Below are 21,689 nucleotides of genomic sequence, written 5' to 3' on the forward strand. Positions count from 1 at the left end.
TGTTCTCTCATTCTAAGTTTGCGAAAAATCTTTTACTTTCTCTCTTTTCGATTCATAAAACTCTCTCACACTGATTAATTTTGTTGGAGTTATTATCGATTTCTTTTTTATTAGCCAATTTTTTAAGTATCTACTGCACATTTGAAGCATTACAATAGTGCTTTTATTCACATGAGTTCTCATATGTATGTATGTTTGCACTTTTTGGTGTTGTGTGATTGATACAATAGACCATAATATGATTAACAAGTTTTAATTATCATATAACCGTACAAAACCAACATAAGTGTATCCTTGGTTGAGAAGGTATGTGGTGTAATTCCGATAGGTTCCACATTTAGGGCATGTGGATTAATTTGACATTAAAATAATATGCAACATAAGTTTAGATATTGATTCCCAGAAGAAGGAGCTATAGACTCTAAAAATACTAACTAATGAAGCATTAAAATGGAGGTTCTAAGTAACTAAAATAAAGAAGAAGGAAACAATTAAAAGTGAAAATGATTGGTGAATGTTACCACTAGGGCTTTGGCTTGCCTTAACACCACTATGGCTTCTTTTGATTAACAAAGAGAAAAATGACTTTTCATTCATTAACAACTCCTTCTTCAAAAGGTATAAAAGTATCAAATACATAAAGTATAATCTAGCTTATTAAATATCTCATATTTGCTCCATTTAGAAATTAAAACAATAATTTGCATAAGGAAATGTTCAATGTCTCAGAAATTATCAATCAATCCAAGCTAACATGATCAAATTTGAAGTGTCTTCTACATACTTCTTGATCATCTATCAATCATAAGTTCCTAAAACATAAAGCAACATATTCACAAAGTTTTTATAACATATATAATCAATGGTCTTCTTTTGTACAAAAAAACATATTATATAATCAACGGTATAATACAGGTGGTGACTCAAATTTTAAAAACACATATAATAAATTGCTTGGCTTACTCAGACACATATTCACTGTAATCACATACAAATCATGCATTAAATGTAGGAAAACTTGAAAGTATATATTTATCCTATAACTAGACATGCATGATATCTATTTTACATAGACATGAGTGGTTGCTGTACCTGTTCTACATAAATTCTCTGGAAATAAAATTTTGAAGTTCCAACGAATGGTTCCGCAAAAGTAAAACGCCCACCGTGGGGCTCGAACCCACGACCACAAGGTTAAGAGCCTTGCGCTCTACCAACTGAGCTAGACGGGCTACTTATTCTAATTCTTGAAGCATTAATATATAATAAATATTCGTTTATGTCAATGGTATTTTTGTAATCTATATAGAAATATTTTCTGTTAAAACATAACACATGTCACATGACCCTTAATTAAAGTAGGCCCTTTTTTTACTTAAACAAATTATTTTATCTCCACAAAATTTTCATTAAAAGTTCTGTCCCGCGAGATGACTTCTATGCACCCTTCTATCAGACGAACCAAGGTATTGGTGCTTTTGTGATTGATGCAAATAGTGGCATGAAACAACTATTGGCTACAACTCATCATAATAATTTTATAGAAAACTAAATAGAATATTTTTTGAGCTATTAAGTAGATAGTCTTCCAAACATATAGAAAAGGTTACTTAAACCAAGGAACTCAAAAAAAAACTTTGTGCAGGAATCAAACTGCATATGAAAGGGAAATCTTTCATCAAAGAAGAAAAATATAAAACTATGAAGGCATAAAATGTCCCTTTTGTTACTGTCCACGTTTGAGTCATGCTAACTTTTTGATATGATCAAATGCAGTTCTGAAAAACTTCCAACCAGTAAACACCTGAAACTCAATCTCTCGTGGGACACGCATTCTCTGTAAGCTTCCGATTCATGAGGATAGGAAGAACAAGCAGTCTTTTTAGTACCAAAAAAGGGAATATAAAAAAAAAGACGTGTTATGCTTTTCACATTTCGATTAATTCGATGTGGATCTAGCTTTGTTCGAAAAAAATCAGTCCTTTCATTATTATTCATTGTTAATAACCCTAATAAATGAATTTTATTTTTAAAAAAAAAACATCCGTCTTTACCCCATAAAGATATTGAATATAATGAATTATTTTTTTTTCCATTGAAATTCTCAAAATCAACATTTAAATATCCGTCAAAAACAAGTAAATAGATCCGAAACATATAAAATGCAGTTAATCCGGCCGTGGAACAAGCTATTATTGCGAAAATTGGTGAATACAACCAACTATCATTAAGAATCTCATCTTTAGACCAAAAACAGGCAAAGGGCGGAATACCACAAACAGGCAAACTGCTAAATTTTCATAATTTATTTTTAGTAACTATGTTCCTAAGTTGGAGAATGTTAACTGCCGGTAGAGCAATATGTTCTCATCATCGTCATCAACACCATCACCATCGTAATCGCCGATAAACAACTCTTCAGACTGAAGCTCTCTATTCATGGCTAAACCTTCTGATTCCATATTCTGCATCTCTGATTCTATTAAAGCCTCCATCCTAGCTCGTTCCCTGTCTCTTGGATAGGTCCTATAAAGAAACGAGTAAATTAAGCAGCAGAGAGCCATTGGAATTCCTATTGCTGTGTAAAGAGACTTAGCCAATGATGCAGCATTCTCTCTATCTGTTAAAACCTCTTGAGATTCACTAGACCCTTCAGGAATAGGCTTATACCCATAAACATGTTGAGCTAAAATCCCCACTGCTGGGGGAGCAAAAGACGATAGTATAGACTCAAAGGAACGGTCCATTGCATATACACTTGTTCGAGATCTCTCAGGAACAATCTCTGCAAAAATTGGACTTATGTCCATACAGTTGACAAATTAACTCATGCATAAGCATACAACTGTCAAAAAGCTTTGCACGAACCAAAGAGCTTACGGTTCAAGATCACAACAAATGCAATAAACCATTCTATGTTTACTAGTGAATTTCAGTCAGAAGCACACACAGAATTGTTTGCACGAAGCAAAAGAAATTATCGATAAAGATTTGAAAATACCAAACAATTTAGTATTAGTTTTAAAATTTTGATTAAGTTAAAACAATGAGGATTTTGGAGAGCTAATATATGGTGCCTAGTGACTTATTATAAGAGAAGGACCATGTTCACTATAACATATTTAATAACATATAAGCTCAAAAAAAAATCTTAACAAAAGTTGGAAAGATATATCCAGGATGGTTGTCGCAAACATTATAAAAAATAATGATAATTAAATGGAAAAATGATTAAGCAAAAAGAAAGTATAAAGTTTAGCTTGAAAGACTTACTTATTTGTAGCCGGAGCATTCCAAGATATACAGAGTCCCATAATGCATAGAACCAAACCATGAGGTATTGCTGAGGATGGATTATGTGGTAAACCCAGTAAAAGAATTGCTGCTAGGGGGATTGCTAATCCAGAGCTTATCTGTGCTAGAATTATCCTCCCAGAATTCGGAAGACGCGTAGAAAGGATATCCCCCATCTTACCTCCAAACAAACCCCCAATGGAACCGGCAACCACAAACAAAGCCATGAGGAAAGCCGTTTTCCCGTGTGAGAAGCCTGTAAGCTCTAACCACATTGGTGCAAATGACAAAGCTGACCAGGGGAAGGAACCAGTAACACCCTGTGCAACAATAATCTGGAAAGACGAAATCTTTGAAACTGACTTGGCTTCCTGAACCAGATTTTTCACTTCTGACCAAAATGTTCTATTTGGAACTTGATTGTTAGCATTTGTATCATTGTCGGGGAAGTGTGGATCATTGGCAAAGAGGTACACTAAAGTACCTACTATAATGCTAATTATTCCAACAATATGAAAGGAAATTCTCCAACCAGGGATACCAAGTACTGTCATTGGAGCTATCATCACAGAGAAAAGGCCACCAATAAGAGAACCAAAATTGCTTGTTAACTGAAGCCATCCAAAAGCCATACCACGATTGCTATCATCAGTTGAGTCGGCAACAAGGGACTGGATTGCAGGTGCTACTAGTGCAAGGCCAATCCCATTTAATGCTCGTGATACGGCTACCTATAACACAACGACTTCAAAGTTCAAAGTGAATACAATCAGCCGTACATCTACAAAAAATCATAGCAATTATATTGACAATGCTTTAAAAACTTCATATAAGTGCCTGCTGCCTAGTCCAAAAGAAAAATGCCTACATTCAAAAACATGTTTTAGGGAGTTAGAGTAAGTTGTCTTCAATATTAATTTTTAGCACACTTCTGAAACATATTTTTCTGAAATTAAATAATGCACAATCTTTTTTACCCTCTTCATAATTTGTAACATGGATCACAGGGAAGAAAAAACTAATGAGAAAGAAAGGTAAATCCAATGATGCACCTTCTTTCCATCTTCACCTTCAATATTCAGAATCAGTTTATCTCCTTTGTCAATATTTCCCTTTTATCTCCCCGTTTGCTTTACTTATTTTCTTAGAAGTAGATCTATCATCTATCACAAGAAATATTGCCTTAACCAGAAATTTCAGGGTTTATAGTCCAACAGAGCCTAAAAGTCAGAGAGATATCTATCAATGTACTAACTGAAGAATCACAATAGCGAACCTAACACCACATCTTGATCCAAAACATCGAAGACAAAATGAGACTGATCATCGTGCACAAATGATATGTTAAAAGTAATCTACGTCTACCACAATTTGCAAAGTCTTTTATGGTATCACAATACGGAGACCCTCTCCTCATACTATCATGTCTGCATTTCACGTTTTAAGTTAGTTGTGTATCAATTGGGCAACAAAAAATGAACCATAACTTTTGTCCACTAAAAACTTTCATTATCTCTATTTTTAGTGTTATCAGTGATATTATCAGTTAATGGGCAATACTAAACTAATCTAAGATTGTAATCTTATAATATTTATAAATAAATAAACACTTTTATTGATATGTACAAAGGGCCTTAGAATAAATTTAAGAATAGAAAGGGAGGTTTAGGAAATTAGCAGTAATAGTGAATAGTAACCTGAAAGAAAGTGGATGAGAAGGCAACAAGGAAAGTGGCGGCGGCCCAAAGAAAAGCACCAAGTGCAATGACATGGGCACGGTTGTGACGGAGGGCAAGGTATGCAGCTAAGGGATAACAAGAGGATTGAACAATGGATCGGAAAAGAGTAAGGGAACCAAGTCCTGTTGGGTCCGTATGAAGGGCTGCACCAACTTCTTTATAAACTGCTGGTAATACTGACTCATCAGCTCTTTCCATTATCCCTGCTAAGTTTACCAGTACCAGTGTTAACGTCTCTGCCTTCATCTTCATTCTTATTGTTACTTTCCTTTCTTTTGATTATGTCCTTTTGCTTTCTCTTTTGTACTTTCTGTTTCATATCGATGCATAGAGAGAGAAACACACCGCGTTGAATTCTTTGCCAGGTGGCTTTATCTTACAGGATGGAGGTTGCCAGTAAGGCATGCCATTGGGCACGTGTAACATTTATAGGACAACCTTTTTCGTATAATATTCGGTTGGATATTCTGTCCTTTTTAGTTATTATGACTTATCCAGTTATCCACTGCTTATTCGGCCCCATTCTCGCACTCGATTTCTCACTTGCTTCTCATGGGCCTTTTTTATTCGGCCCAAAGAACGACCAGAGCAATCCCAGGTGAACATGAGATTCGTCTTAGGAGTCGAATTTATTTGGGAATTTTTTAGAGGATGGAATGGAAATGTGAAGTTTTTATCCATTCCACTCAATAAGAGAGTGAGAGAAAATCTTTTTCTTTCTTTCCTACCAAAGTATTAAATTCTTTCTTTTTCTCACAACTTTCCTTTTATCTTAGGAAACGGTTTATCTCTAATGATATCTTATTCTTATCTCAAACTAATTATATATTGACACATAAATAAAAAAAAATTTTAAAAAGTAAAAAAAATAAAAAATAACATTCTAATTTGTTAAAATAAAAGATCATTCAAGACTAGTAATCTAAAATGAGTACTGAGACATATCAACTCATAATTCAACCATGGATGGTTATCGAAAAATTCAAATTATGACTACCATTTTGTCCTGTATTGCTAGATGTCAAGATAATAGATCAGAAAAGGGAGCCCTGCAGACACATTTTTCCACGATCCGTGTGCGATAGTGTGCCCCTATTGACGACAGTAATAAAGAAAGAAATGCAACACAATGCTCTCCTCTGTTTTTTTAGTGAACAAATAAGGAAAGTGCATTATGAGTTCCACTAAAAAGTGCCACCATAACGAATTACATTGTATTCTTAGCGTCAGATAAATAATATATAACCCACATAACCGTAATTTCAACGTATGGGTGATATGTATGACAACACATCCTCTTATCCTCAAATGTGGTGCTGCAACACTTTAATTTGCCTAACTTAGCTTGTCTCCGGTAAGAAGGAACTTGTGATAAAATCTTGTTTTCCCTTAAAAGTTGAAACAAAATCTAAAACATGGTTACCATAAGTGTCGATGACTTCGTATTTCTTATAGACAAAGTTTGTTGAAGGGAAGGAGAAGAGGAAAGTTGTGTACATTTGTCCAAGTTTAAACTCAGATTCACATTTTATGTCTCACAACTCTACGAGTAAGCTGAATGTTAGTGATGAATTCATTTTACATGATGAAATCCATCATATTGGTCATTTACTCTTGAGCAATGTACTATTCTCTTGTCTCCCTTTGATTGGTAAACATATAATTATATAAACTTACCCTTATTGTCTATTATTGTTGTTGAGCATGATTTCTGCTTGAGTAATATTTCATCTTCAAACATCAGAAATTCACACTAGATAACCAGCCCCTGTATTAAAATTCATCCCTGTAAGCTTAAACTGTATAATTAATAGGAGAAAAATATGAAAGCAACAAGCAGTTCTAGAAGATACTATTGGTTTTAGTCGGAAAAGTAACTTTGGTGGGTTCTACATCCTAAAGTTTCCTACACACATGCTTGTCCCGAATCATATTTTATTCTATGTCTTAAACCTATCAAAATATGACTTTTTGTTATTTTTTGTTTTTAAATTTTTTCTTTTACACATGTGATAAAATGTGATAGGTTTATGACAGAGAATGAGACATGGTTATGAATAGGTGATCATTGTCCCCTTCACTTGTTACATATCAAATCCTATTTATTGGCTCAATGATAAAGTTATTATTTATTAGTTAAGAGTTTATAGGTTTAAATCCTAGAAATAAACTCTCTAATTGTGAGTAAGAATGCTTATATTTACCCCTACAAATCCCATTAAATAAGAGTCTCCTACATTTGAGCTGATTCTTAAATCATTCTCATAAAGTTTTTGTACAATACAATAAATATATATCGTAATGCAATTTGAATATAACTCTATCTTGCCACATGCTTATATAGTATTCTGTAAAAAATGGTACTATATTTCAACAAGTATCGTTATATTTATAATTTGTTACACTTTCACTTAATAACTAACAATTAACTTTTAGTAATGTATATATAGATACAGTTGGAAGTATATTAAGTGGGGAACAAGTGGGGTTAATGAAACCATGCTAGATCGATTGGGGGCATAGACAAAGATTACGTGTTCGATCTTGCTGTCTTTCGAACCCGCAATTCCCTGAAGTTTAGAGACATGCTAAGATATTACTTCACCAGCAAGATTTAAGAGGCAGCAACTAGATGACATGACTAATATATGTGCAAATAATGATACATAAAACATGCAAGCCAAAGAAAGAATCATTCGTTATTTAAGCTGGGCCAAATTGAAAAAAGATATGTGTGCATCCACATAAGTTACATCAATGTATGACAAAACCAACTAGAAAGAAACAACTATTTTGAAGAAATAATAATAAGATATATGACAAAATATAAAGTTTAAAGCCACATATACGACCTACTTAGTACCCACTTGTTCTTATTCTTCAAAGGAGATAAGGGTCACAGAGAGGTGCAACTATGCAAGTGCAATTGAAAGATATGGAAATGCAATGAATTAATAGCAATTCAATATGTGTTGATTGCAGTGTCATTCATTCTTACACAACATGACACTGAAAACTGATAGCTGAGTAGTGCATAGAAGAAATTGGAGGAGAAAGTTGTAGGAGAGGGGGATCATCATTGCAGGATACCAGATTATTCTCTAGCATGGGCCACATTGATTCCAATAGGGAAAGAGTCACATGTCATGCATCCTATCAAAATGTCCTACTCTTCTTTCATATTCCACTGGTGGCCAAATAATAATAATCACTTCTTATCATCATCATCATCATTCTTTATTACTGTTTTTCTTAAATTTCTTTTCTGGTTTTTGGTGAGATCGTAATTAAATATGGCCACCTTTTCTGATTACAAGTTCTCCTCATTCCAATTTGATTGAAACACTTCTTTTTGGCCTCAAATATGATTCAGTTATCTGTTTCAAAAATCTATAAAGATTTTACCTTTTTAAAATATAAATTATAAATATTTTACTTTATTTGCTACCATAATACTAGGCAAGCCAATCAAGTTTTGTAAAGAAAAACTCATCATTGGCCTTTATGTAAATAAAAACTAATTGATTGTCTTTTTTGTCAAATTATCTGTCTAACTTAGGCATTGTCTTATGCATTGTGGTGCTACTATTACAAGCATTCCCTCTATTCACTCACAAATCATCATCTACTTTCTTTGATAAACAAAAGTTGTATTAAAGAAGTACAATGGTTAATTAAAGCTTAGCAGTAAGCACCCACCAATGTCACAAAATCATATTATCTATCCATTAATTAAGCAACCTGTAATTGATAGGAGGGAAGGGGAGGGTGGTGGGTTCATGAAATTTGGGGTTTCTTAACACTCTCCAACAATAGCAGTTTCTTATGCGTGTTGAATCTTTGTACTTTTTATTGTTTGTCTATTTATAGCATTTGTGTTGTGGTATATATTATTTAGCTCATAACCTTGTTAGTAAACAACAAGGGGCCACGAAGCACACATATAATTGATCAAAATATATAAGTTTATCAGTACAAAAATTCATGGTTTAATAATTTAGAAATGTATGGTTGAAATTGGACGAGTTAGAGAAAATGTGTCATTATTGGCAAGCGCCACGAATGTCATATTTTGCCAAGCTAGTGGGGATGTTAATCAAGTAAAAGTTAATTGAATATTATTTTCAAAGGGGTAACAGAAAATTGACAATGGACTTATTCAGTAATTCTGATTAAAGTTCGCTGATGGAGAATTATGTCAGAAGGATGTAGCAGTTATTTAATCAAGCAATGACATTACTTCAAGGGGTAAATAAAGGATCATAAAATATTTCTTCCAAACCGAGAGTGTTTAAGTAAAATTTTCACTTGTGAAAAGTAGTAGATATTCACATTTGAGAAGCATGGATATATTGCACAATATTGTTGAAGAAGCCATAATCTTGCCACTAATTGCTGTTGAAAAGTAAAACAAAATAAAATAACGATATAATACATCTATGATATAATATATCTTATGACAAAATATTAAGAAACGTACCATATAATATATCTATGATATTTATATGTTTTGATTAGAAATAAAGAATAATATATATGATAGTGCACTAAGATAAACATAACAGAGTTCCACATTAAGAAAACCTACTAACTGATAGCTCATACAAAACAAACCAAAGAGCAAATAAAGTCCTGTCACAATGAAAATTTCTATATACTGATGATAGTGCCAAATATGTTTGAGAAAATACTATAGATACCAAAAGTTCAAGAATTTTGTATAACACTGTTGATGTGTTAATTATAAGCGATAAATACTAAAGTCTCCAAAATAAAACACAAAGATATATTCAATTTTTAGAATAAAAAAATTATCATATCACCTAAAATAACACCCAAACATATATTCACTTTTTAGAATTATTAAGTAATTTGTATTAATAATAGTCAGCCTACATAAAATTGATAAAATAAACTTTGTTGTATTAAAAATAACTGGATGATTAATATTCAACAAAAGTGGGCGTGTTCGTATTCAAAGGCTAAGTATGATTAGTAATACAGCAGAAGAAAAGACGAAAACAAAAGTTAGGTACAACCAAAGAAAATTTTCACATGTACGTTGTAATTTGAGCCGCAAAGAATTTCTTTCTTATTCACACACAAAACCTACACATCATCTTTATTTGTACCAGAAAAAAAAACTACACATCATCATTTTTGCATAATTAGTGCAAACACAATATATTGTGATCTCTATATCTCACATTAATCGACGATGCTCGATAATGGTAGCACTCACCGACTTCTTTCTTAATTTAAAAATTGTAATATTTTCTTATAGCTAGACAAGGTTTTGTACGAGGTACAGTTTTTTCTTATTATTGGGGTTTATAGCTGCAGAGATTCACTTTAGCAATAAACTAATATAAATAATCAGTCCCAACGGGTTTTGTTCCAATAATAATATCATCATGCAATGCAATGCTTTCGTAATATAAATGCCAATGAACTAGTAGTTCTACAATCACCATTTTAATATAAATGCCAATGAAGAAGAGCATAACATAAAAGATCATTTGGTCATCCACTATAAACAAAAGGAGAATTAATTTAATTTACATATAGTCATACATTATTAAATTAATTTCATACTGGCTGTTTATATTTAAAATAAAAGTGAACTAAGAAGAAAAAAAGGAGTTAGCTGAAAAATTCAAACGACCACCAACACCACTATCATGAACATCATCATGATCACGATCTTCATTCATTGCAGCATCATATATATTCTACTATGTAATGATAACAAGGTTCTATACCCGTTACACGAATCCATCATCCTAATCAGATGAACGAATCCACGAATCAACGTTACCTTCCCCTCTAGTAGTACTAGTGCTATTGTTCTCCAAATTCTTTTCATGGTTCAAACTTCTTGATGCAGAAGCTTTTGAAAAGTTCAGCTCTCTTCCATTTCCATGATCAGAAGTTACACGGCCATGACCTTGGGGTAGTGATACACTACTAGCACCAAGAAGGTCAGCACTATTTACATGCCCATGATTCATACCAAGTTCCTCAAGTGATTGTACGGATAAACTTGCTGGTGACTTTGCACCAAACCCTGAAAGGACATGGTTTCCTAAAGAATGCAGAGGTGTTTGTTGAAACGGTAGAATATTAGGGTAGTTTTGTTGCATGCTTAGCATGATGTTCTGTGAGTTGTTGTGATGATAGGGTAGACCCAGATCAGGTGGTAGTTGGTAGTTAATGGAGTTATTATTGTTGGTAGTGGAAGAAGCTATAGCATCAACCATGTTATTTTTGTGCAACAACGTTGAAGGAAAAGGGTTTTGTTGATGATGAAGCTTTTGTGGCGAAGGACGCAAAGGGTAAAAGGAGGGTGTTGTATCCAAGTGATGAGAGGCACTGGTCCTTAAGGAAGAGGAGGAACCGTTAAGAAGGTCAAGCCGGCGAGTGATGGAGTAAGATGATGAGCCTGAAAAGGGTGGTGCAGGGATGCCAGTGAATTCTTGAACCATGGCTCTGAAATTTGAGGTGTCGGTGGTGAGAACAGTGGTAGGTGCTCTTCTTGAAGCTCTAGTTCTCTTCTTTGAGTTTCGTGTTGCTGATGCATTATTTGTAAGTGCTGATGAAACCACCCTTGCATTTTTGTTCTCATCATGGCTAAGGCCATGAGGTGATGGAAACAAGCCTTGGTTAAATCCTTGTAGGTTTGCAGGGTTAGTGCAATTGGGTTCAGGTCTTTTGCTTTGAGATGTAGAAGTAGTGGTGGTATCCAAATGAAGGAAAGAGTTCGGATTTGTGTTTGGTATAGAGTGAAGATAGCTAGACGAAAGATCAAACAAAGATGGATTATGATGATGAGAAGAAACATTAAGGGATGAAGATTGACCAAAATGGGTTGGAGGATGATTGAGGAAGGTTGAAGGGAGCATTGTTGAGTGATCAACTCGTGAATCATATTCTTCATCACCACTAGAAGAGATACTTCTACTATTACCAGAATCCATAGATTGAAAATTAAGCAAAAGTGGGGAAGAAAAGGAAACAAAAAGGCCACAAAAGGAAACAATTAAACAAAAGATAGAAAATTAATCAACCTTATGTCAGTGAGAATATGACCTGGAAGTGGTAGCAACAAGAAGAACCCGTGAATGAAATCTAATTCTGAAAAACACCCTTTAGAAAAAAGCACCGTATCTTTGGATTGATTCCCTGATGATCAACAATGGAAGCATATATTTTCCTTGATATATAGGCATATAGCTAGATTGTCTTCCTTTCAGTCGGAGAAAAACGTTGCTATAAAAAGGAGAGAAATAAAACACATAGGCATATAGATCTCACTCATGTCATGATAATATATATATCTGGCTAAGGAAGAAGGATGGAGAAGTAAATTACAAAAAGGCCAGAGCTAGCTATAGATATCTTTGCCTTATTTTATTAGTATTTGTGTGTGTGTGTGTGTGAATTAGGGTTTTAGGAGAAGGAGGAAAAAGAAAAGGATGAAAGGAAAAGGAAAGGTTTTTTGTTAAATTAACATTTGTGTTTGTGCTGAGAAAAAGAGAACTTTAGAAGATCCTATAGAGAGTGCAGGTAGCAAGCAAGGGTGGGGTCGACATAGGAATAGAGATAAAAAAAGTTGCTGGTGGCTGGCAACGGGTCAAACTCAAAGTGAATGGTGAGAGGACAGTGAAAGAGAAAGAGAGAGTTGGGAATGTGAAAGGGTGAAAAGGATGTAACTATACATATATATAATATATTTGTTGGAGAATACATAATTTTTGGTGTACAGTGTGGTAGTTGATAATTGAAGATTAAATTACATTAATAGAGAGGTTGTTAAAGAATCATACAATGGTATGGTGAATTGATGATGAGAATGAATGATTTAATAAATGAAATGTATGAGGAATTGAGGATGTAGGTTTGAGTTCTAGTCTCACCACCACAATATTAATACATTAATATTTGATGATAAAAATAGAGATGTTGCATTCTAATAATATATTTAAGGAACTTAATTGTCCATTAATTATGTTGAGTTTTGTACATATAGTTAAAACTTATATTATGCGCATATAAAATTCAGACGTGATAATTGGGGTCTCCAAATAGTAAAACCAAGCAAAATAAGCAGTCAAGGATAATCAATATAATAGGAAATGTTATTTTATGTTAATCGATATGGTCAGAATGTTGTCTGAACTTGCCGAGGGAGGTACATGAAAAGGTTCACTGACGATCAAGTAGGATATGGTTTTAGAGAGAGTAAATTAGAGATAAGTAAGAGCAAAAATTAATGAAGGTAAGTAATAAATGAGGGAATGATATATTAATTGATATTTTCTATATGTGAGTCTCTTATTTATAGGGTGAGAAAGATTTATATGGAGACGTATGTAGGTGGAGACAACTAATTAAATCTTGTCAACATATTAAAACTTTAATTTTAATTAAAATTTAATCATAAATGATAGCACCAAGCATAAATGCAATAGTCTCTAAATGTAACATGTTATATGTGTCTTCATGCAAGTTCTTCTCTTACAGAGTTTGGAATGGTTGATGTGGTGCCTCACCATTAGCTAATATTAAGTGGATATAGTAGGAGTATGTCAGACTGTCCTTAACCACCTTGTAGGTTTGCTATCGTCAATCTGTCGGAGCAGGTAAAATGTTAGAACGCATAGAGACATATTAATGGTGAGTCAGAGATATTAATGACACCTACAGTAACCTCAACTCATCCTTAACGAGTGAATAAGAGATATTTAATATAGATGTGTATCATGATCCTCTAATAGTCCGGATTTGGCTGGGGTCAAACATAAACCAAATTAAATTTGAAGTGAGTGAAAGCGAGGCATGTATGTGAGAACACAAAAAGTGAAAGAGATAGCAAAACCAAATAAGGCAAGTTAGGTTATAGCTAGCAAAATTATACACGGGCCTTTAGATGGAGGTTTATAGAGCATTATTATATTTGTAAATGAATGATATGTTATCTATAATTTATTAGTATTCTTTATATTTAAGAGGTAATAATGATTTAAATATAAGTGATACATAATAGAATAACAATATAAAAAGTTTTTAATAATGTATCTATTTTTAAATATGGGTAAATAGTAGAAACATTTCATTATTTGTGTAATCATTAATTAATAAAGGAGGGTTAAGATTAGATTTTGATTAAAAATTCCTCGTCAGACATTGAATAATTGTGCCACTTAATTTTTCTGTTTCTCTATCCCAAATTAATTAGAGTTTGCTAACAAATTAAAAATAACACTTTATTTTAATTTTATTTTATAAAAGTAATAAATTAATATCCAAATGTCTAGGTTTAAATGGACGAAGGAGAGAATGATACACAAATTTGAGAGAAAGGATATGTATGCTCAGACATTGTTCTTCTACTCCACTTCCAAGTTCCCATTTAAGTTTTCTCACATTAAGCCTCTACCTTTTCCACTTCTCTAGTTTTTTATTTTCTTGTTACCGGGTATTAACCCCTGACGTGTAGCAGGCGTGTGGGTTATCCCATATACTTTTTCAATGATCAGCGAATCGAGCGACCCAGTTAAATGGAGATGGCAGATCTAGAGCTGTCATCCTTTGTTTGGGTTCTTCGTCATTGGGCTTAACCCACTGTTGCTAACACTTAGCCTTGAGATTTTTGAGCTGTTGCACACTCCAAAAAATGTGTTATCTTTTTCATTTCTTGGTCCTCTAGAATTTAATCCTCATGTTCATTTCTTAATTTGTGTACTTGTGTTGTCTTTTTGTTTCATTATTCTATGTTGAAAGGTAAGTTTCATATCATCTAATTCATTATCTTAGAAATGATTTAAATATTCGTTAAGTTACTCTTCTCATTATTAATTATTTTTTAGATTAAACCCTTAACATGTACCAGAGTCAAAGTATAACTTCTCTCCGATTGTTATGAGCCAAAATATGTCTTTAGTCATGGGTTAAAATACATGTTAAGCTACTTCTTTCATTATTAACTGATTTTGAGATGAATCATTAACAATGCCCGGTTTCTTTAATGTAGAGCTACTATTTTACAATGTAGACTAACTTTAATTTAGATATTGATTAATTTGACTAACCATAATATTTTCATCACTTACAATATTCAATATATTTTGACACATATCAAACAACATGTACAATAAAGGAGTATAATTATTAGTCAATGACCATATTGGCGAAGGCCAAGCAGCCAAGGCAGCATCAAGCCAGGACCATCTGGCCAAGACAGATTTCCTGAAGCAAGGCAAGCAGGCTAAGCAGCTAAGTTGGCCAAGGCATGTGCTCCTAGCCAGGTAGGTCAGGACAGATTGACTGAAGCAGGCCAAGCCTCAGTCTGGCTCAGCATTGCTCACCACTGTTCAATAGTATGGGCCAAGAAGCCTTGGTTAACTTATTGACCAAACAATTCATCTTCCTTTATTTTAACATGTGTTTTTAGTGTGTAATTTCAGTTTGTTAGTAGTTAGTTAGTTAGGTTGGTTAATTGTTGTACTACTTTATAAAAGTAATCATTTACTTCATATTTTGTACACAATTCATATCATAATCAATAAAGTTCAGATTTATCTTTTTCATTTCATCAATTGTGTTTGAAGTCCACAAACTTCATTACTCTTCAAAGAGCTTTCAAATTCTCATTTGGTATCAAAGCTCTTCTTAGAAGAGCTCTGCTACATTAAATGACCATGACCAATCCTTCCATGGCTTCAACAAATTCAACGGCAGATTCACTACAAGACATCATCTCTCATTATCTTGTTCATCCCTCAGAAAATCCTAACATTACATTAGTTTCACTCGTATTGAATTGCAAAAACTACCACCAGTGGGCAAGGGCCATGAAAGTCAGTCTCAACACCAAACAAAAGCTTCCATTCATAGATGGATCCATACTCATGCCACCCAAGACAGATCCAATATACCCAGCATAGGAGAGGGCAAACAATATTGTCATTTCCTGGATTAATAGGTCATTTTCTCCTTCAATATCACAAAGTATACTTTGGATTGATAAAGCATGTGAGGTTTGGGAAGAATTTCAAAAAAGATTCTCCCAAGGTAGCCTTTTTAGAAATGCTGAATTGCAAGAATCCATTGCTAATTTTAGGCAAGGAGAATTGAGTGTCTCTGATTACTTCAGTCAACTAAAAATCTTATGGGATGAATTAGACAATTTTAGACCCCCACCTAGATGCATTTGTATTTCCTTACGTGATATAAAGAAATGTAGAGTTGAGGATAAGGTGATTAGATTTCTCAAAGGCCTTAATGATGCCTATAACGTTGTTAGATCACAAATCATGTTACTTGAACCTTTACCTAATATGAGTAAGGTGCTCTCTTTAGTCACACATCAAGAAGAGCAATTATATGCCCAAGATTCCGATTCCAAGATCATGACAGTAGGAAGATCTTGGGAGAGGGGTGCTTTATCAAATAAGGGATCAAACCTAAATAGGAACTTTGGTAGAGGTTCCAGTGGTTCTTTTGGAAGAGGATCTTGGAATAAATGGCTAAATAGTGGGAAATATTGCACTCATTGCAAGAAAAGTGGACACACTGCTGAGACGTGCTACAGATTGCATGGGTCGCCACCAAAATTTCAATTTACAAGGGGAGAACAAATAAATTCTGTAAGATAGATGTTGAAAATGATGATGCTTGCAAGAATGACCAGCAGAAAAGTCATGATAAAAAGGATCATAACAACCCCATCCATGACTTAAGTCATCAATAATACCAAGTATCTTGGAATAAAGGGCTAAATAGTGGGAAATATTGCACTCATTGCAAGAAAAGTGGACATACTGTTGAGACGTGCTACAGATTGCATGGGTCGCCACCAAAATTTCAATTTACAAGGGGAGAACAAATAAATTCTGTAAGATAGATGTTGAAAATGATGATGTTTGCAAGAATGACCAGCAGAAAAGTCATGATAAAAAGGATAATAACAACACCATCCATGACTTAAGTCATCAATAATACCAAGGACTTGTTAGCATACTTCAAGAGACAAATTCCATGGGATATGCATCAAATAATGGAGTCTCTGGAGGTACAACTAATGTCATATTTGCTGCTTCTGCATCACATGATGATGAATCACCAAGTATGCCTATAATGAACCAACAATTGTCATGTATTTTGGATATTGGAGCAACTGATCATATATGCTCCACTTTATCATATTTTTAGCCTCTTACAACATTAAGCCTATCAGGGTAAGATTACCCAATGGCAGCCAAGTTATTGCTAATATCTCTAGCACTGTACCAATCTTACAGAATTTAATCTTACATAATGTGCTATATTTACCTCCCTTCTCTTTCAATTTGCTTTCCATTCCTAAATTAGCCCTCTACACATCATATGTTATATCATTTGATGATTCCCTTTGTAAAAATCAGGACAAGAATTCTTTGAGGATGATTAGTACAACTAGGATCTTCCAAGGGTTATATGTCTTAAAAGCTGCTAAGTTCCATCACAAAGTGAATTTTTCTTGTAGAATTAATAATGCCATATGTAATTCTAGAATTTGGCACTATAGACTAGCCCATGCTTCTTATAATTGTATGGATACAATTAGGAATGATTTTCCTTTTGTTACCTTTGACAAAGACCATGTTTGTGATATTTGCCATCAAGCAAAACATAGAAGACTTCATTTCCCTTTAAGCAAAACTCAATCTTTGCATAGCTTTGATATTATACATGTAGATATTTGGGGACCCTTCTCTATAACATTCATTCATGGACATAGGTATTTCTTAACCATAGTAGATGGCTGCACTAGATACACATGAGTGTTTCTCATGAAAAGTAAGGATGAAACCTCACAAGTGTTGCAAAAAATTTTGATTCTAATAGAAACTCAGTTTTCCACCAAAGTGAAAATTGTTAGAAGTGATAATGGTGTAGAATTTTGTATGAAATCTTTTTATAATCCAAAAGGAATCATTCACCAAACTAGTTGCACATACACTCCACAACAAAATGGAATAGTGGAGAGAAAACACCAACACATGTTAAATGTAGCTAAAGCTCTCCTAATACAAAGCCAAATACCTAAAGTATATTGGTCATATGTTATTAAGCATGTTGTGCATATAATAAACTTTTTGCCTTCTTCTGTTTTACATGATAAGTCACCCTATTACATATTGTATAAGAAACCACCTAATCTGCAACACTTAAATGTCTTTGGATCCCTGCGCTATAAAAGTACCCTTGCTCATACAAGAACCAAATTTGACCATAGAGCCACTAAGTGCATTTTCTTAGGGTACAAAACTGGAGTAAAAGGGTATGTTGTTCTGAATTTCATTACTAGAGCCTTAGAATTAAGTAGAAATGTTGTATTTCATGAATTAATCTTTCCATACAAAACTGATTGCAATATTATGAATGATGAATTTATGCCTAGTACTATTAACATTGATTCCTATATTATTATGATGATGTTTTTCCTTCAAGATTAGAAAGTAACAGATCCATAGTCACATTCAGTGAACCACTCAATGATGCTTCACAACAAAGTGATGATCAAATCCTCATTCCCTCACCATCTTCTCAAAATCCAAATCAATTGCAGACAAGAAAAAGTCAGAGAGTCACAAGACCTCCCACCTACTTAGAGGACTACCATTGTGCTCTCATACATAGCACAAAACCTACACAAAACTCTAGGTATCCCATATCCTCATATTTGTCTTATCACACCTTAACAACCAAACATAGATTTCGTATACTTTTTGTTAGTAGCCAAGTTGAACCAAAGACTTATTCCCAAGTCATCTTAGATCCTAATTGGCAGAATGCCATAAATAAAGAATTAAAGGCCTTGCAACTGAATGAAGCATGGTATTTGACTGACTTACCTGAAGACAAATCTGACATAGGTTGTAAATGAGTTTTTAAAATAAAATACAAGGCAGATGGGAGTATTGAGAGAAATAAGGCTAGGTTAGTTGCTAAAGGATATACTCAAACAGAGGGGATTGACTATATAGACACTTTTTCCCAGGTGGCCAAGATTAGTACTGTAAGACTTTTAATAGCCTTAGCTTCTATACATAAATGGTACCTTAAGCAATTAGATGTTAATAATACTTTCTTGCATGGTGATCTCATTGAGGAAGTTTATATGATTCTACCCCCTGACCTACACTCATCTATACCTAATCAAGTTTGTAAACTTCAAAAATCTCTATATGGGCTTAAGTAGGCTAGTAGGCAATGGTTTGCCAAACTTTCCAATTTTCTTATCCAACATGGTTATAGGAAATGCAAATGTGATTACTTTTTATTTGTTAAATGGAGTTCTAGTATTGTTGTTGCTATTTTTCTTGTCTATGTAGATGATATCATCCTATCAGGTAATAACCTTCTTGAGATCAATCAACTTAAATGCTTATTGAACAAGGCTTTTAAAATTAAGGACTTAGGTGATTTAAATTTTTTTCCTTGGTTTCGAAATTGCCATAAATCACACAGGAATATCCATGTATCAAAGAAAATATGCATTGGAAATCTTGTGTGATGCTGGCCTGATTGGCTGCAAACCAGCCACTACTCCTATGCTCCAAGGGTCACATCTTTACCAAGATAATAATGCACCCTATTCTGATCCTCTAGCCTAATGTTGGTTGGAAGGCTTATTTATCTAACAAATAGCAGACCAGATATTTCCTTTTCTGTGTAGTAGTTAGCCCAATTTATGGCAGCACCAACTATCTTACATCACAAAGCAGCCATCAGGGTCCTAAGGTATATAAAAAGATCTTATTCCTTAGGTATATTCTTCCCTACTGATTCTGTTGTTCAATTAAAGGCTTATAGTGATTGGGTTATACAAGAAAATCCATATCAGGGTATTGCATATACCTTGACCATTCTCTGATTTCTTGGAAATCAAAGAAACAAAAGACTGTTTCAATAAGCTCTTGTGAAGCTGAGTATAGAGCAATGACAATTACAACTTGTGAAATTACATGGCTTAATTATTTACTAGAGGATTTGCAGCATTCTTTTTCAAAGGTTGCTTTATTATATTGTGAAAACAGATCTGCTATGCATATTGCCTCTAACCCACTTTTTCATGAAAGAACAAAACACATAGAGTTGGATTGCCATACTGTTAGGGAACAATATGCAATTGGCCAAATCAAACTTTTACCTGTCCTAGTAGGCAGTAACCTACAATTGGCACATGCTATAACTAAGGCTTTGGGACCTCGAGATTATTCTTCAATCCACTCCAAGTTTGGGCTACTCAACATATGTGCCCCAACTTGTGTGTGTGTGTGTGTGTGTGTGGGGGGGGGTATTAACCAATGAACATATTGGCCAAGGCCAAGTAGCCAAGGCAGCATCAGGCTAGGATCAAGTATCAGACCAACCAGCAGCCAAGGCAGCATCAAGCCAAACAGCCATAACATGCGCATCTTGCCAAGACAGATTGCCTGAAGTAAGGCAGTCAGGCCAAACAGCTAAGTTGGCCAAGGCATGTGCTCCTAGCTAGGTAGGCCATGACAGATTGACTGAAGCAGACCAAACCTCAGTCTGACTCAACATTGCTCACTACTGTTCAGTAGTATAGGCCAAGAAACCTTGGTTAACTTATTGACTAAGCAATTCATCTTCATTTATTTTAACATGTGTGTAATTTCAGTTAGTTAGGTTGGTTAATTGTTGTACTGACTTATAAAAGTGATCATTTAGTTCATATTTTGTACACAATTCATATCATAATCAATAAAGTTCAAATTTATCTTTTTCATTTCATCTTTTGTGTTTGAAGTCCGTAAACTTCATTACTCTTCAAAGAGCTTTCAAATTCTCATAATAACTCCATCCATAAAATCTTCTTTTGATCCAAAAATAACATTATACAGAGATTTAAACTCAATAATGAACCATCAACCGCGGCACCATTTTGCTAGAATCTCATAAGGGTCCAACGAGGAAAGGCTTTACATGTAATTTTCTACATGTGACACTAGAGTATAGAGTCATTAATTTGCATTTTTTAAGGATGAAGTAAGATAAAGATAACATGTACTACTCAATCATGATTATATCCATTTTATTATTCGAACACACTGTCGAATGGTTTGTTTGTCACTGCTATTCACATTTATCCACCTTTTTTTTATCATCATTGTCATCCATCTTATGAGTTATTACCTCGAGAGCACTGAATTGGAATGTCCTTTTCTTAAGTTTTATTCCAATATGAACTAAAATTCACGCATAGTTAAAGGCCAACTAAAACTTAAATTAGAAGGTCATATCTTTCCAATGCCCTTGGATCACGTGACCACATGTTTTTCTTTACGTAAAATACACGTGCGCCTAATGTAACCCTAAAATATGTTAAAGTCAAGCTAGGTGACTTCACTCCCAAGCATTATATTGCTTAATTCTTTTTCCTCCCTTCAAGCTACGAGCCCTGGATCTAAAGCCTATGCAACGTCACAATCATCTATGAAGTTGTGGTTCTTTAGGGGATTCCAACGTGCATCAAACAAGTTCTTTAGTCATTTTGCAAGAATTTCAGGCTTTGACAACTTTGGAAGGGTTTTCAATATCTTTCTCCCCATATTATAGTGCTACATTATTTGGATGCCTTTCTTT

At 34.0% G+C, this 21,689-nt stretch overlaps 2 protein-coding genes, 1 long non-coding RNA gene and 1 other non-coding gene across 5 annotated transcripts; all 4 read right to left on the minus strand.

The window, feature by feature from the left end:
- On the minus strand, window positions 1,150–20,645 carry LOC109361064. Its single transcript, XR_002109255.1, has 3 exons — window positions 20,635–20,645; window positions 9,182–9,187; window positions 1,150–1,234 (listed from the first exon to the last, which is right to left on the minus strand). It is a non-coding gene; the product is annotated as an uncharacterized LOC109361064 (long non-coding RNA).
- Window positions 1,160–1,232, minus strand: TRNAK-CUU. The gene has a single exon. It is a non-coding gene; the product is annotated as a tRNA-Lys (tRNA).
- LOC109361062 (tetracycline resistance protein, class B) lies at window positions 1,677–5,353 on the minus strand. 2 transcript variants are annotated; one of them, XM_019606364.1, is made up of 4 exons: window positions 4,992–5,353; window positions 3,274–4,025; window positions 2,289–2,799; window positions 1,677–1,844 (listed from the first exon to the last, which is right to left on the minus strand). In XM_019606364.1, the coding sequence occupies exons 1-3, from the start codon at window positions 5,283–5,285 to the stop codon at window positions 2,319–2,321; spliced, it is 1,527 nt and encodes a 508-aa protein (XP_019461909.1). In that variant the 5' UTR covers window positions 5,286–5,353; the 3' UTR covers window positions 1,677–1,844; window positions 2,289–2,318. The 2 variants fall into 2 exon arrangements, with proteins under 2 accessions (XP_019461909.1, XP_019461910.1); XM_019606365.1 differs by having other exon boundaries at window positions 1,677–1,852; window positions 2,288–2,799.
- On the minus strand, window positions 10,728–12,727 carry LOC109361063. Its single transcript, XM_019606366.1, has one exon. It carries the CDS (start codon window positions 12,008–12,010, stop codon window positions 10,817–10,819), a length of 1,194 nt encoding a protein of 397 aa, XP_019461911.1. The 5' UTR covers window positions 12,011–12,727; the 3' UTR covers window positions 10,728–10,816.

Source organism: Lupinus angustifolius, chromosome LG11 (assembly GCF_001865875.1).
Source record: "Lupinus angustifolius cultivar Tanjil chromosome LG11, LupAngTanjil_v1.0, whole genome shotgun sequence".
In the NCBI taxonomy this organism is placed as follows: domain Eukaryota; kingdom Viridiplantae; phylum Streptophyta; class Magnoliopsida; order Fabales; family Fabaceae; genus Lupinus; species Lupinus angustifolius.